The 14,106-nt window shown below is 43.4% G+C and overlaps 1 protein-coding gene across 2 annotated transcripts in view; it reads right to left on the reverse strand.

Moving 5' to 3' along the window:
• LOC143291055 (sphingomyelin phosphodiesterase-like) overlaps window positions 1–14,106 on the reverse strand; it is a 37,163-nt gene that overhangs the window by 21,857 nt on the left and 1,200 nt on the right. For both annotated transcript variants that reach the window (XM_076600641.1, XM_076600640.1), the window contains 6 exons: window positions 11,016–11,172; window positions 10,339–10,511; window positions 8,296–8,460; window positions 6,557–6,680; window positions 2,225–2,325; window positions 1,299–1,468 (listed from right to left, as the gene is read on the reverse strand). In XM_076600641.1, the coding sequence (XP_076456756.1) occupies window positions 1,299–1,468; window positions 2,225–2,325; window positions 6,557–6,680; window positions 8,296–8,460; window positions 10,339–10,511; window positions 11,016–11,124 (842 nt within the window). In that variant the 5' untranslated portion in view covers window positions 11,125–11,172. Of the gene's footprint in view, window positions 1–1,298; window positions 1,469–2,224; window positions 2,326–6,556; window positions 6,681–8,295; window positions 8,461–10,338; window positions 10,512–11,015; window positions 11,173–14,106 lie in introns of those variants that run through there.

A 14,106-nucleotide genomic window follows, 5' to 3' on the forward strand; every position in this document is an offset into this window, starting at 1 on the left:
ACAAGTCATTTTTCATTCACAGTAAACAGAAACCCTTTCCCTGTTCACAGACAGATATACATTGAACAAGTCATTTTTCATTCACAGTAAACAGAAACCCTTTCCTTTTTTACAGACAGATATACATTGAACAAGTCATTTTTCATTCATAGTAAACAGAAACCCTTTCCTTTTTTACAGACAGATATACATTGAACAAGTCATTTTTCATTCATAGTAAACAGAAACCCTTTCCTTTTTTACAGACAGATATACATTGAACAAGTCATTTTTCATTCACAGTAAACAGAAACCCTTTCCTTTTTTACAGACAGATATACATTGAACAAGTCATTTTTCATTCACAGTAAACAGAAACCCTTTCCCTGTTCACAGACAGATATACATTGAACAAGTCATTTTTCATTCACAGTAAACAGAAACCCTTTCCCTGTTCACAGACAGATATACATTGAGCAAGTCATTTTTCATTCACAGTAAACAGAAACCCTTTCCCTGTTCACAGACAGATATACATTGAACAAGTCATTTTTCATTCACAGTAAACAGAAACCCTTTCCCTGTTCACAGACAGATATACATTGAACAAGTCATTTTTCATTCACAGTAAACAGAAACCCTTTCCCTGTTCACAGACAGATATACATTGAACAAGTCATTTTTCATTCACAGTAAACAGAAACCCTTTCCCTGTTCACAGACAAATATACATTGAACAAGTCATTTTTCATTCACAGTAAACAGAAACCCTTTCCCTGTTCACAGACAGATATACATTGAACAAGTCATTTTTCATTCACAGTAAACAGAAACCCTTTCCCTGTTCACAGACAAAATCTTAACAAAAAGAGCTACGTTTTGAAGAAACAAAGGATTCAAGTTTTTACCGTATCCTTTCCTTATTTTCAGAAAACAGAAAGAAACATTCAATGGGATTTGGGGGGGAACGGGTGACCTTTGACTTTTTTTTGGGGGGTGGGGTGGGGGTGGGGGTGGGGGTTGGAGGGGGATGGGGGAGGTCTCTTAATGACTGAGGGGGTGGTGGTGGTACTTCCACTGCCTTGCCCTGGCCCTTTGACCACCCTGACTCAAAATCACATCTGACCCAGTTTAGCTCTACATCATGACCCCACTATGGCCCAATCATGACTTCACCACGGCAACATGACCCAAGCCCCACCATGACCAATGACCCCACCACGACCCATGACCCCACCATGACCAATGACCTGATCAATGACCTCACCATGACCCCACCTTGACCTCACCATGACCTGACCATGACCCCCGCCTATCACCTGTCGACGGGTGAACTCTCGTGGTTGCCCAGTGCAGGGAAAACGGGTTTGCTGGGGAAGTACTTGTCCATCAGGGTTGTCAGCTGCTGCAGGATTCCTGTCTGTGCTGCCCGCGTCTGGTTCCAGATGTTGTGGGCCGGCAGGTCCCCCGTCCACAGGATGTAGTCAAACTGAAACAGCCACACCCCCGTCACCTCAACACTCGTGTCCTCATCATCCCTCGTGTCCTCATCCCGTGTCACCTCATCCCTCATCATCCCTCGTGTCCTCATCCCGTGTCACCTCATCCCTCATCATCCCTCATGTCTTCACCCCTCATGTCCTGATCCCTTGTCACCTCACCTCTCATATACTCACCTGTCATGTCCTCATCATTCCTAAAGTCTTCCTCATCCCTCATGTCCTGATCCTTGATGTCCTCATCCGTTGTCACCTCATCATCCCTCATGTCCTCACCTCTCATGTCCTCATCATCCATCATGTCCTCATCCCTCATGTCCTCACCTCTCATGTCCTCATCATCCCTCATGTCCTCACCCCTCATGTCCTCACCTCTCATGTCCCCATCCCTCATCATCCCTCATGTCCTCACCTCTCATGTCCCCATCCCTCATCATCCCTCATGTCCTCACCCCTCATGTCCTCACCTCTCATGTCCCCATCCCTCATCATCCCTCATGTCCTCACTCCTATGTTTACATCTTGTTTCTTCTCTTCATTCCCTCTGTTGGGGCAAGGACTAAATTAAAAAAAAACATTCTTTGTTTTTCAATTATCCTCAAAAATAAAGAGTCTGACTTCACACACACAAACACACACACACATACACTCACGAAAACACACACAAAAACACACACACACATGTACACACACACACACAAAGCAAGCAAAGTGACAGGAGGGAGCAGCACAGCTCATCCCAGTACCTGTTGTTTGGACAGGTGAGAGAACAGTCCTTCCAGCGTCCAGGTGGGTGTGTCACAGTTCCGATAGTCGCCATAGTAACCAGCCCCCTGTTTTCCAGGCACTGCCAGGTGGAAGCGGCGCCGGACAGAACAATCAAAGAAAACGTCACTGGCACCACAATCCACCTGGCCAACACTACAGGACACCACAATCCACCTGGCCAACACTACAGGACACCACAATCCACCTGGCACCACAATCCACCTGGCCAACACTACAGGACACCACAATCCACCTGGCCAACACTACAGGACACCACAATCCACCAACACTACAGGACACCACAATCCACCTGGCCAACACTACAGGACACCACAATCCACCAACACTACAGGACACCACAATCCACCTGGCCAACACTACAGGACACCACAATCCACCTGACCAACACTACAGGACACCACAATCCACCAACACTACAGGACACCACAATCCACCTGACCAACACTACAGGACACCACAATCCACCTGGCCAACACTACAGGACACCACAATCCACCAACACTACAGGACACCACAATCCACCAACACTACAGGACACCACAATCCACCTGGCCAACACTACAGGACACCACAATCCACCTGACCAACACTACAGGACACCACAATCCACCAACACTACAGGACACCACAATCCACCTGACCAACACTACAGGACACCACAATCCACCTGGCCAACACTACAGGACACCACAATCCACCAACACTACAGGACACCACAATCCACCTGGCCAACACTACAGGACACCACAATCCACCAACACTACAGGACACCACAATCCACCAACACTACAGGACACCACAATCCACCTGGCCAACACTACAGGACACCACAATCCACCTGGCCAACACTACAGGACACCACAATCCACCAACACTACAGGACACCACAATCCACCAACACTATAGACACCACAATCCACCTGGCCAACACTACAGACACCACAATCCACCAACACTACAGGACACCACAATCCACCAACACTACAGGACACCACAATCCACCTGACCAACACTACAGGACACCACAATCCACCAACACTACAGGACACCACAATCCACCAACACTACAGGACACCAAAATCCACCACCACTACAGGACACTACAATCCACCTGGCCAACACTACAGGACACCACAATCCACCACCAACACTACAGGACACCACAATCCACTCCAACACTACAGGACACCACAATCCACCAACACTACAGGACACCACAATCCACCTGGCCAACACTACAGGACACCACAATCCACCTGCCAACACTACAGGACACCACAAATCCACCAACACTACAGGACACCAAAAATCCACTACCAACACTACAGACACACAATCCACCTGGCCAACACTACAGGACACCACAATCCACCACCACTACAGGACACCACAATCCACCCCCACTACAGGACACCACAATCCCACCAACACTACAGGACACCAAATCCACCACACTAAGACAACACAATCCACCTGGCCAACACTACAGGACACCACAATCCACCGGCCAACTACAGGACACCACAATCCACCAACACACTACAGGACACCACAATCCACCTACACACTACAGACACCACAATCCACCCAACACTACAGACACCACAATCCACCAACACTACAGGACACCACAATCCACCAACACTATAGACACCACAATCCACCAACACTACAGGACACCACAATCCACCAACACTACAGGACACCACAATCCACCTGACCAACACTACAGGACACCACAATCCACCAACACTACAGGACACCACAATCCACCAACACTACAGGACACCACAATCCACCAACACTACAGGACACCACAATCCACCTGGCCAACACTACAGGACACCACAATCCACCTGACCAACACTACAGGACACCACAATCCACCTGGCCAACACTACAGGACACCACAATCCACCAACACTACAGGACACCACAATCCACCTGGCCAACACTACAGGACACCACAATCCACCTGACCAACACTACAGGACACTAAAATCCACCAACACTACAGGACACCAAAATCCACCAACACTATAGACACCACAATCCACCTGGCCAACACTACAGGACACCACAATCCACCACCACTACAGGACACCACAATCCACCACCACTACAGGACACCACAATCCACCTGACCAACACTACAGGACACCAAAATCCACCAACACTATAGACACCACAATCCACCTGGCCAACACTACAGGACACCACAATCCACCACCACTACAGGACACCACAATCCACCTGACCAACACTACAGGACACCACAATCCACCTGACCAACACTACAGGACACCACAATCCACCAACACTACAGGACACCACAATCCACCAACACTACAGGACACCACAATCCACCTGACCAACACTACAGGACACCACAATCCACCTGGCCAACACTACAGGACACCACAATCCACCAACACTACAGCACACCACAATCCACCTGACCAACACTACAGGACACCACAATCCACCTGACCAACACTACAGGACACCACAATCCACCAACACTACAGGACACCACAATCCACCTGAACTGTGGCAATGTTGGGAGAACAGCTTGAATTTCACAGAGAGAAATCTGTTGTGACAAAAAGTAATATACAATACAATACAATGCGATACAATACAATATAATGCAAAGCAATGCAACATCTTTTTTCTTTTCTTTTTTTTTAATTCAATCCCAAAGAACCAGAGTTATGAAAGATTAAAGATGAAAAAAAAAGTCTCTTTGTGGTGAATGTTTTTATATAACTCTTGGAAAACTGACACCATTCTCAACAAGAAATATCAATGTTTTTAAGCATTGCTCTCTTCTGTATCAATATATCATCACCGAATTTTGCAATGATGAAAAGCAGTCAGCATATCTAATTGTGTCAAAAAAAAACCTGTGTCTTGAACATAAAATTAGCTTATTTACATATTACTTTAACAGGAAGATGATAGCAATCATTACTGGCTAAATTGTAATTACAACAGTCATCATTAGATATGGTAACTAACCATAATACCATGTGGCATATGACTAAAAACAATCATTACTGGCTAAATTGTAATTACAACAGTCATCATTAGATATGGTAACTAACCATAATACCATGTGCCATATGACTAAAAACGATCATTACTGGCTAAATTGTAATTACAACAGTCATCATTAGATATGGTAACTAACCATAATACCATGTGGCATATGACTAAAAACACAACAAGTTACAGGTACGGATGTTAGCACATATCTGCCTCATGGCCTCCTCAGCAGGCCAGGTTTGTGCTAAAGTCAGGAATCTGCTGTTTTCATTTCTTTTGTCTTGTTTTTTTAACAGCAGATGTGATGTAGCGTGTATGGATCAGTCTGCACGCTCGGCCGCTTCCTGGAAATTAAACTGAAACTGAACTTTTTTCCAAAAATTGTTTCATGATGTGTGTGACGGGCGTTAAGAGCTGGAAGTGAATGTTCAGTACTGTGATGTATACTGTTTGTGCACTGTGGTATCAGGAGTGGCCTTAAGTATTGTGACCAGGTTTTTAAGTATTTTGATTATGATATTGCATTATTTAGGCCTTTTTTTCATGTGATCTGTATGATGAATCTGTAGAGTCTCTATGTGTGTGTGTGTGTGTGTGTGTGTGTGTGTGATATTGCATTATTTAGGCCTTTTTTCATGTGATCTGTATGATGAATCTGTATAGTCTGTGTGTGTGTGTGTGTGTGTGTTGGGGGGTGTGCGAGGGGGGGGGGGGGTAAAGAGTTTTTCATTTTAGCATCTAAATGCATGTTTTATAAGTCAGTACATACTGCTGTATTGTATAAAATTATACATATGCATACATGCATGCCAGCATATACTTTCGCTAATACTTGCCTTTACTTACATGTATACATATATCTATTTATGCCTGTATACGTTTACATCTGTACAAATTTTAATTTTATGTGCAGCTGAACGTTACTTTATAAAAATCTCTGATAATCCATCTATCTCTGGCAGTCTCCCATCTTCTAGTCCGGAACTGCACTCCAGAAATTCATTGTAACAAGTTAAATTCCCTTTACAAGAGAGTAACACATTCTGTTCTTCCAGACACTTCCTTGTCAGCTGCAGTAAAGCAAGTTATACATCTTACTGCTGGAAAAAGAAAAAAAACCAAACAAACATACATCAACCAGAATCTGACATCATGTAACTCATGTACAAGGCGCACAAAAAAACTACCACCTCACTATCTTCTCAAGCTGCGCATTCTCCACATTTATCTTGAGGAACTACCTGGCGGTCCGTCATCAGCACGGCAACACAGGGGCTCCTGGCAGACAGCGTTGGTTCCAGGCTTGTACCAGTTGTCCAGGTGAATGTCCGTCAGATGCAGGACTCGCAGTCTGGGTGACCCTGGCTGTTCACAGAGTCAGACTGCACTGTCACCTTTAGTTTCATCGTCACTGTCTGTTCCACCCCAATTTTCTGACACCTTGACCTTACCCTCTGACACCTTAACCTTACCCCTAGACACCTTAACCTTACCCAGTGACACCTTAACCTTACCCTCTGACAACTTAACCTCACCCCTTGACACCTTAACCTTACCCTCTGACACCTTGACATTACCCTCTGACACCTTAACCTTACCCCTTGACACCTTAACCTTACCCTCTGACACCTTAACCTTACCCCTTGAGACACCTTAACCTTACCCCTTGAGACACCTTAACCTTACCCTCTGACACCTTAAACTTACCCCTTGAGACACCTTAACCTTACCCCTTGAGACACCTTAACCTTACCCCTTGAGACACCTTAACCTTACCCTCTGACACCTTAACATTACCCCCTGACACCTGACCCCTTGAGACACCTTAACCTTACCCTCTGACACCTTACTCTCTGACATCTTAACATTACCCCCTGACACCTTGACCCTAACATTATCCCCTGACACCTTGACCTTAACCTCACCCCCTAACACCTTGACCTTAATCTTACCTGCTGACACCATTTTACCCCCTGACATCTTAACCCCTGTCACCTTAACCTTATCCACTGACACCTTAACCTTACCTGCTGAGACCTTAACCTTACCCCCTGACCTTACCTGCTGACACCTTGACCTTACCCGCTGACACCTTAACCTCTGAAAACCTTAACCCCTGACACCTTACCCCCTGACACTTTAACCTTACCCACTGACACCTTAACCTTACCTGCTGACACCTTGACCTTACCTGCTGACAACTTGACCTTTCCCACTGACACCTTAACCACTGACACCTAAACCTTATCTGCTGACACGTTAACCATACCCACTGACACCTTAACCACTGACACCTTAACCTTATCCACTGACACCTTAACCTTATCTGCTGACACCTTAACCATACCCCATGACACCTTGACCTTAACCACTGACACCTTAACCTTACCTGCTGACACATTAACCTTACCCCCTGACACCTTGACCTTAACCTTACCTGCTGACACCTTAACCTTACCCCCTGCCACACCTTAACCCCTGACACCTTAACCGCTGACACTTTAAACTTTCGCCTTAACAGGTTAACTTTCCACATAACACTATTATCTCCTCCCCCCCAACCCCCAACACTATTAACCTTATCCCTTGATTAAATATAACCCCTGACACTTTAAACTTTCCTAACAACAATAATTTCTTTGAAATTCAAAAGGGCTGCAAGTCAAGCCGTCATGTCGTTGCCATTTTGAGGAAGACCATTTTCATCTGACTCAATGAGTTGGAAATGGGAAGAGAATAATGTTTATGAACCTTCCCTGAACCTATCGACATCAGTCAGAGGCTCTCCATCTTGTAAAATCTGCACAAAGGTTTTGATGAGATACCTGGAGCCTTTAATTTAAGGGACACACACACACACACACACACACACACACACACACACTTGACAAAAACACACACTTCACACACACACAGTCACACTTCACACACACACACACACACAAGGGAAGGAAAGACAGCCCCTCAGAGCAGCAGTCACCTTGGGCAGGACACGAGGCTTCACTGGTGGCTTGGGCTTTGGGGGAAAAGAGACGTTCCAGGAGTTGAAGGGGGAGTAGGGGTGGGCACACTCCGGCCCAACAGCCAGACCACACACCTCTTGGGGGCTGAGCACCAGGCGGTCAAACACGGTCAGTGCCTCTGGCTGGGAGCACACATGGCCTCACGTCATCATTGTCATCATCGTCATTGTCATCATCATCATTGTCATCATCATCATCACTGTCATCATCGTCATCACTCAGCACCAGGCAGTCAAACACGGTCAGTGCCTCTGGCTGGAAGCACACATGGCCTCACGTCATCATTGTCATTGTCATTGTCATCATCATCATCATCGTCAATATCATCATCATCACTCAGCACCTGGCGGTCAAACACAGTCAGTGCCTCCGGCTGGGATCATACGCGGCTACAGTTCATCATCGTCATCATCATCATCTTTGTCGTCGTTGTTGCTGTCATCATCATCATCATCGTCATCATTGTCGTCATCATCATCACTGAGCAGCAGGCAATCAAACATGTGACAGAATGAGTCTGGGTAGGAAATAATCACCATGAATGGTGGTGTGAGTGCTGTCTTTTGGACCAGATGATAAACCACGCTCTGTGCACAGCATGCACACAACACTGAACATTGAACGGTGTGAGTGCCGTCTTTTGGACCAGATGATAAACCACGCTCCGTGCACAGCATGCACACAACACTGAACATTGAACAGTGTGAATGCTGTCTTTTGGACCAGATGATAAACCACGCTCTGTGCACAGCATGCACACAACACTGAACATTGAACAGTGTGAGTGCTGTCTTTTAGACCAGATGATAAACCACGCTCCATGCAGAACATGCACACAACACTGAACATTGAACAGTGGTGTGAGTGCTGTCTTTTGGACCAGATGATAAACCACGCTCTGTGCACAGCATGCACACAACACTGAACATTGAACAGTGTGAGTGCTGTCTTTTAGACCAGATGATAAACCACGCTCCATGCAGAACATGCACACAACACTGAACATTGAACAGTGGTGTGAGTGCTGTCTTTTGGACCAGATGATAAACCACACTCTGTGCACAGCATGCACACAACACTGAACATTGAACAGTGTGAGTGCTGTCTTTTGGACCAGATGATAAACCACACTCGGTGCACAGCATGCACACAACACTGAACATTGAAATCAAAAGAACCAACAGTATCACAGGGTTGTCTGTCCCTGGCAAAATTCTGAACAAAAATCCACTTAGGAAGTCAAACAAAGACACTTCCACTAGTTGCAGGCAGAAAAAAAAGCAGGAAAAAAAAGGTGGCTCTGTACTGTAGCAATATGCTCTTCCTGGGGACAGTAGCCCTAATTTCACAGAGAGAAATCTGTTGTGATTGCAAAAAGTAATACAGTGCAATGCAATGCAGTGCAATACAACACAACACAACATACAACATCATACAACACAACACATCATACAACACAACATCATACAACACAACATCACACAACATCATACATTACAACACAACAGAACATCATACAATACGATACAACACAACATCATATATTACAACAACACAAAATACAATACAACACAACAGAACATCATACAATACAACACAACACAACATCATACAATACAACACAACATCATACAACACAGCACATCACACAACACAATACAACATGATACAACACAATACAATATAATGCAACACAACATAATACATTAAAGTACAATACAGCATAATACAATACAACACAATATAGCCCAACACATTACAACACAACATAATGGAACACAACACCACACAATACAAAACAACAGAACATAATACAATACAATACAACGCAATATATCCCAATACAACACAACACAATACAACAAAACACAACACAGCACCGCACCGCACAACACAAGACAAGACATCACAGCACAACACAAGACAAGACATCACAGCACAACACAACACATACCTAAGGCCTTCCACCTATGAGGACAGAAAGCCAGGGCTTGACTGACCTTGAACATGTGCACCAGCCCTGCACACACACGTCTGTCCACCTTGTGCAGAAAGACACACAGCTCCGTCGCCTCCTTCACGATTCTCTCGTCTGTCCAGTTGGAGGTGAAGGCCACCTGGGCAAAGGTCACCACCACCTTGCAGGCAGAGCAGGACAGGGTCCCCAGCACACCTGCACACACATCCCGGGCCACATCCTGATCCTTCTTCCTTTCCTGGGAACTGTCTTTGCACAGCCCTGGACACAACTTCCAAACCAACACCAAGCATGGAAATGCACAAGGCAGGGTCAGCTGTTTCATCCACATGGCTGGACAGTGTCTGAGTGAGTTACTACATAACACAACTATGACTGCAATGTCGTGAGTGTCTGTGGTAAGTTACTACGTAACATGATGACTATGACTGCAATGTCATGAGTGTCTGGGTAAGTTACTCCATAACATGATGACTATGACTGCAATGTCATGAGTGTTGTGGGTAAGTTACTACGTAACATGATGACTATGACTGCAATGTCATGAGTGTCTGTGGTAAGTTACTACGTAACATGATGACTATGACTGCAATGTCATGAGTGTTGTGGGTAAGTTACTACGTAACATGATGACTATGACTACAATCTCATGAGTGTCTGTGGTAAGTCACTCCGTAACATGCTCTGATGCTGGCTGACCTTGGAGAGAGGAATTCATTTTGCTGTGTGCATCAGGAAAGGGCATGGCCCCGGTCTGCCAACAGGTGACAAAAGTCAGCAGCAGGACGACAGTTAAGACACACTTCATTGTCTGTCTCTCCCCTGTGCTCTTCTTCCACACACACTCCTCTGGGATCTGAAAAAAAACACACCCCAAAACACCCAAATTGAGACTGAAAACCCAGAACCTTTTTTTTCTAAATAAAATGCAGAGCATGTCCTGTGTATTATACAAACCTAACATATACAACAAAGCCTTATCATTATAAACATAATAGATTTCATGTCATCCATGGGCCAGTTATATTCTGTTAAAAGCATGAAATAAAGTAATACATACTGTAGGTAATCTGATTTCAGATTGTGCCCTTGGATGATATCAAATTAATATGACAATCTACAACATGATTCTTACATGTTTATTCAACACATGGTCAGTCTCATATTGTCAAGAATGTGATCCAGTGCATAAGTACTTGTAGACAGATCTGTAAAATTGTGAGTGTGTGTGTGTGTGTGTGTGTGTGTGTGTGTGTGTGTGCGTGTGCATGAGTGTGCCAGACTGGCTCAACTGGAAACAAGTAAAACTGGGGTTCTCTTAACTCTCTATTTTCTTGGGCACATGCTGACCCAGTTTGATTTACTTTCAGTTTCCTCATAAATTTCCTTGCAACACTGTATAATCATCAAAATTGGTGGCACAGTGTTATCAATTCTGATTCAGATAATGAAAGAAACATGAAACTTTTTAGAAAAAAAAAAGAAAAGAAAAAAAACAACAAAAACAAACAAACAAACAAAAAAACCAAACCCTGATAGGAAATTTTCTTCCTAAATTTATGTTTAAGTAACATATTTACCGTGACCCACTAGTGCAGGCTCCGGCAGGGGTCTGATATTCCTGTCCTGTGCAAACTACTATCCGCCTATGTGGAGAAAACGAAAGTAGCTACGGCCGATAACCTCCCGGAAGTAGGCAACCTCACCTTTGCCCCCATGACTAGCGCCTAATCATAAAATAAAAAAAAATTACTGAATCACAATCACATGATGTACTACACTCAGCACCAATAATGAGAAAGCTTCTGTTTAAGAAAACACTATCATACGGTAAGTGGAGTGATGGCCTGGAGGTAACGCGTCTGCCTTGGAAGTGAGAGAATCTGAGCACACTGGTTCAAATCACAGCTCAGCTGCCAATATTTTCTCCCCCTCCACTAGACCTTGAGTGGTGGTCTGGACTTTAGTCATTCGGATGAGACGATAAACCAGCATGTGCAGCATGCACTTAGCGCATGTAAAAGAACCAACGGCAACAAAAGGGTTCCTCCTGGCAAAATTCTGTACAAAAATCCACTTTGATACGAAAAACAAAACTGCACACAGGAAAAAATACAAAAAAATGGGTGGCACTGTAGTGTAGCAACGTGCTCTCCCTGGGGAGAGCAGCCCGAATTTCACACAGAGAAATCTGTTGTGATAAAAAGAAATACAAATACAAACAAATACAAAAATACAAACAAAATACCATAAGCATGGAAGGTAGCAGAGGTAAAACCAATATTTAAAAAAGGCAATTATCGCCCAGTAAGTTTGACGTCAGTGGTTTGTAAAGTCTTTGAAAGCTTTATACATGACACTTTAAATGAGCATCTGATTGATAATGATCTGTTATCAGATTATCAGTTTGGCTTTACCAGAGGTAGATCCTGTGTGACTCTGTTACTGAGCACTTTACATGACTGGTTGATATCCCTTGAAAACAATAAACCAATAGATGCAATTTATCTGGATTTACAGCAAGCCTTCGACAAAGTACCTCACAATAGGTTAATTGTAAAATTGCAAGGGTATGGCATAGGTAGAAATTTGTTGTAATGGATAAAAGACTTCTTGTATGAAAGAACACAATATGCATCAGTAGGGTCTGAGTCGTCATGTCCTGTCAAAGTTAAATATTAAAAAAAAAAGTTAGTAGTGGTGTTCCCCAGGGCAGTATCTTGGGGCCCACTCTCTTTGTGTATTGTATAAATGATATGCCTGATATTCTTGACTGTTTAGTGAAAATCTTTGCTGATGATACAAACATCTATGAGGAAGTAGACTCTGATATATAGGTAGGTTAAAGTTACAAGCTAATATAGATAAATAGACTGGACTGATAAATGGCAAATTAAATTTAATAACAATAAATGGAAAGTTTTACATGTAGGAAAGAATATTCCACATTATAGGTATTACATGGACTGTACTGAACAGCTGGAAACTTCATCTGAAAGAGATCTTGGGGTCACTGTTGACCCCAATCTCTCTTTTGATACTCAATATTCATGAAACCATAAAAAAGCCAATAAAATGACTGTGATGTTAGTTGGGAATATACGGTGTAAAAGTAAGAACATAATGATACCTTTATTTAATTCATTAGTTAGGCCAGTCTCGGAATATGGGAATGTGGTCTGGAACACCGGATTAGTTAAGCATACAGACATTACTGAAAATGTACAAAGATTTACAAAATGAATTACTGGCTGTACTGATATGGACAATTAAAAAAGACTGCACTTACTTAAATTACCTAGTTTAGAATATAGAAGACTACGCAGTGATTTAACAGAGATATATAAAATGACTCATGGTTTTTATGACAGTAAAACTATATATATACATATTCCTTGTTCACCTTAAACAACAACGTTACAAGAGGACATTCCTACAAAATGTTAAAAGTTTCTGTTAAAACTTCCAGATTTGGACATTTTTTACTAACAGACTAGCAAATGTTTGGAATAATTTGCCACAAGATTTTGTCTCTGCAGGAACAGTGAATACTTTTAAAAATTGTGTTGACACCTACTTTCAAAAATTAAAATACAAAACTCATTTAAATATTCTTTAATAAGCATTGTGCACTGTTAGATTATAAAAATCTCTATGCATTTCTGGGGGCTCTCAATTCCCCCCATTTCAAGCGGGCAAAAGGCAAATGTGATGAGGAAAAAGACTCAGGTGTCACATTTGACAAAAATTTATCATTTGACAAACATATAACAAATAGTATAAACAATAG

This window comes from Babylonia areolata, chromosome 16, assembly GCF_041734735.1.
Source record: "Babylonia areolata isolate BAREFJ2019XMU chromosome 16, ASM4173473v1, whole genome shotgun sequence".
Taxonomy (NCBI): Eukaryota; Metazoa; Mollusca; class Gastropoda; order Neogastropoda; family Buccinidae; genus Babylonia; species Babylonia areolata.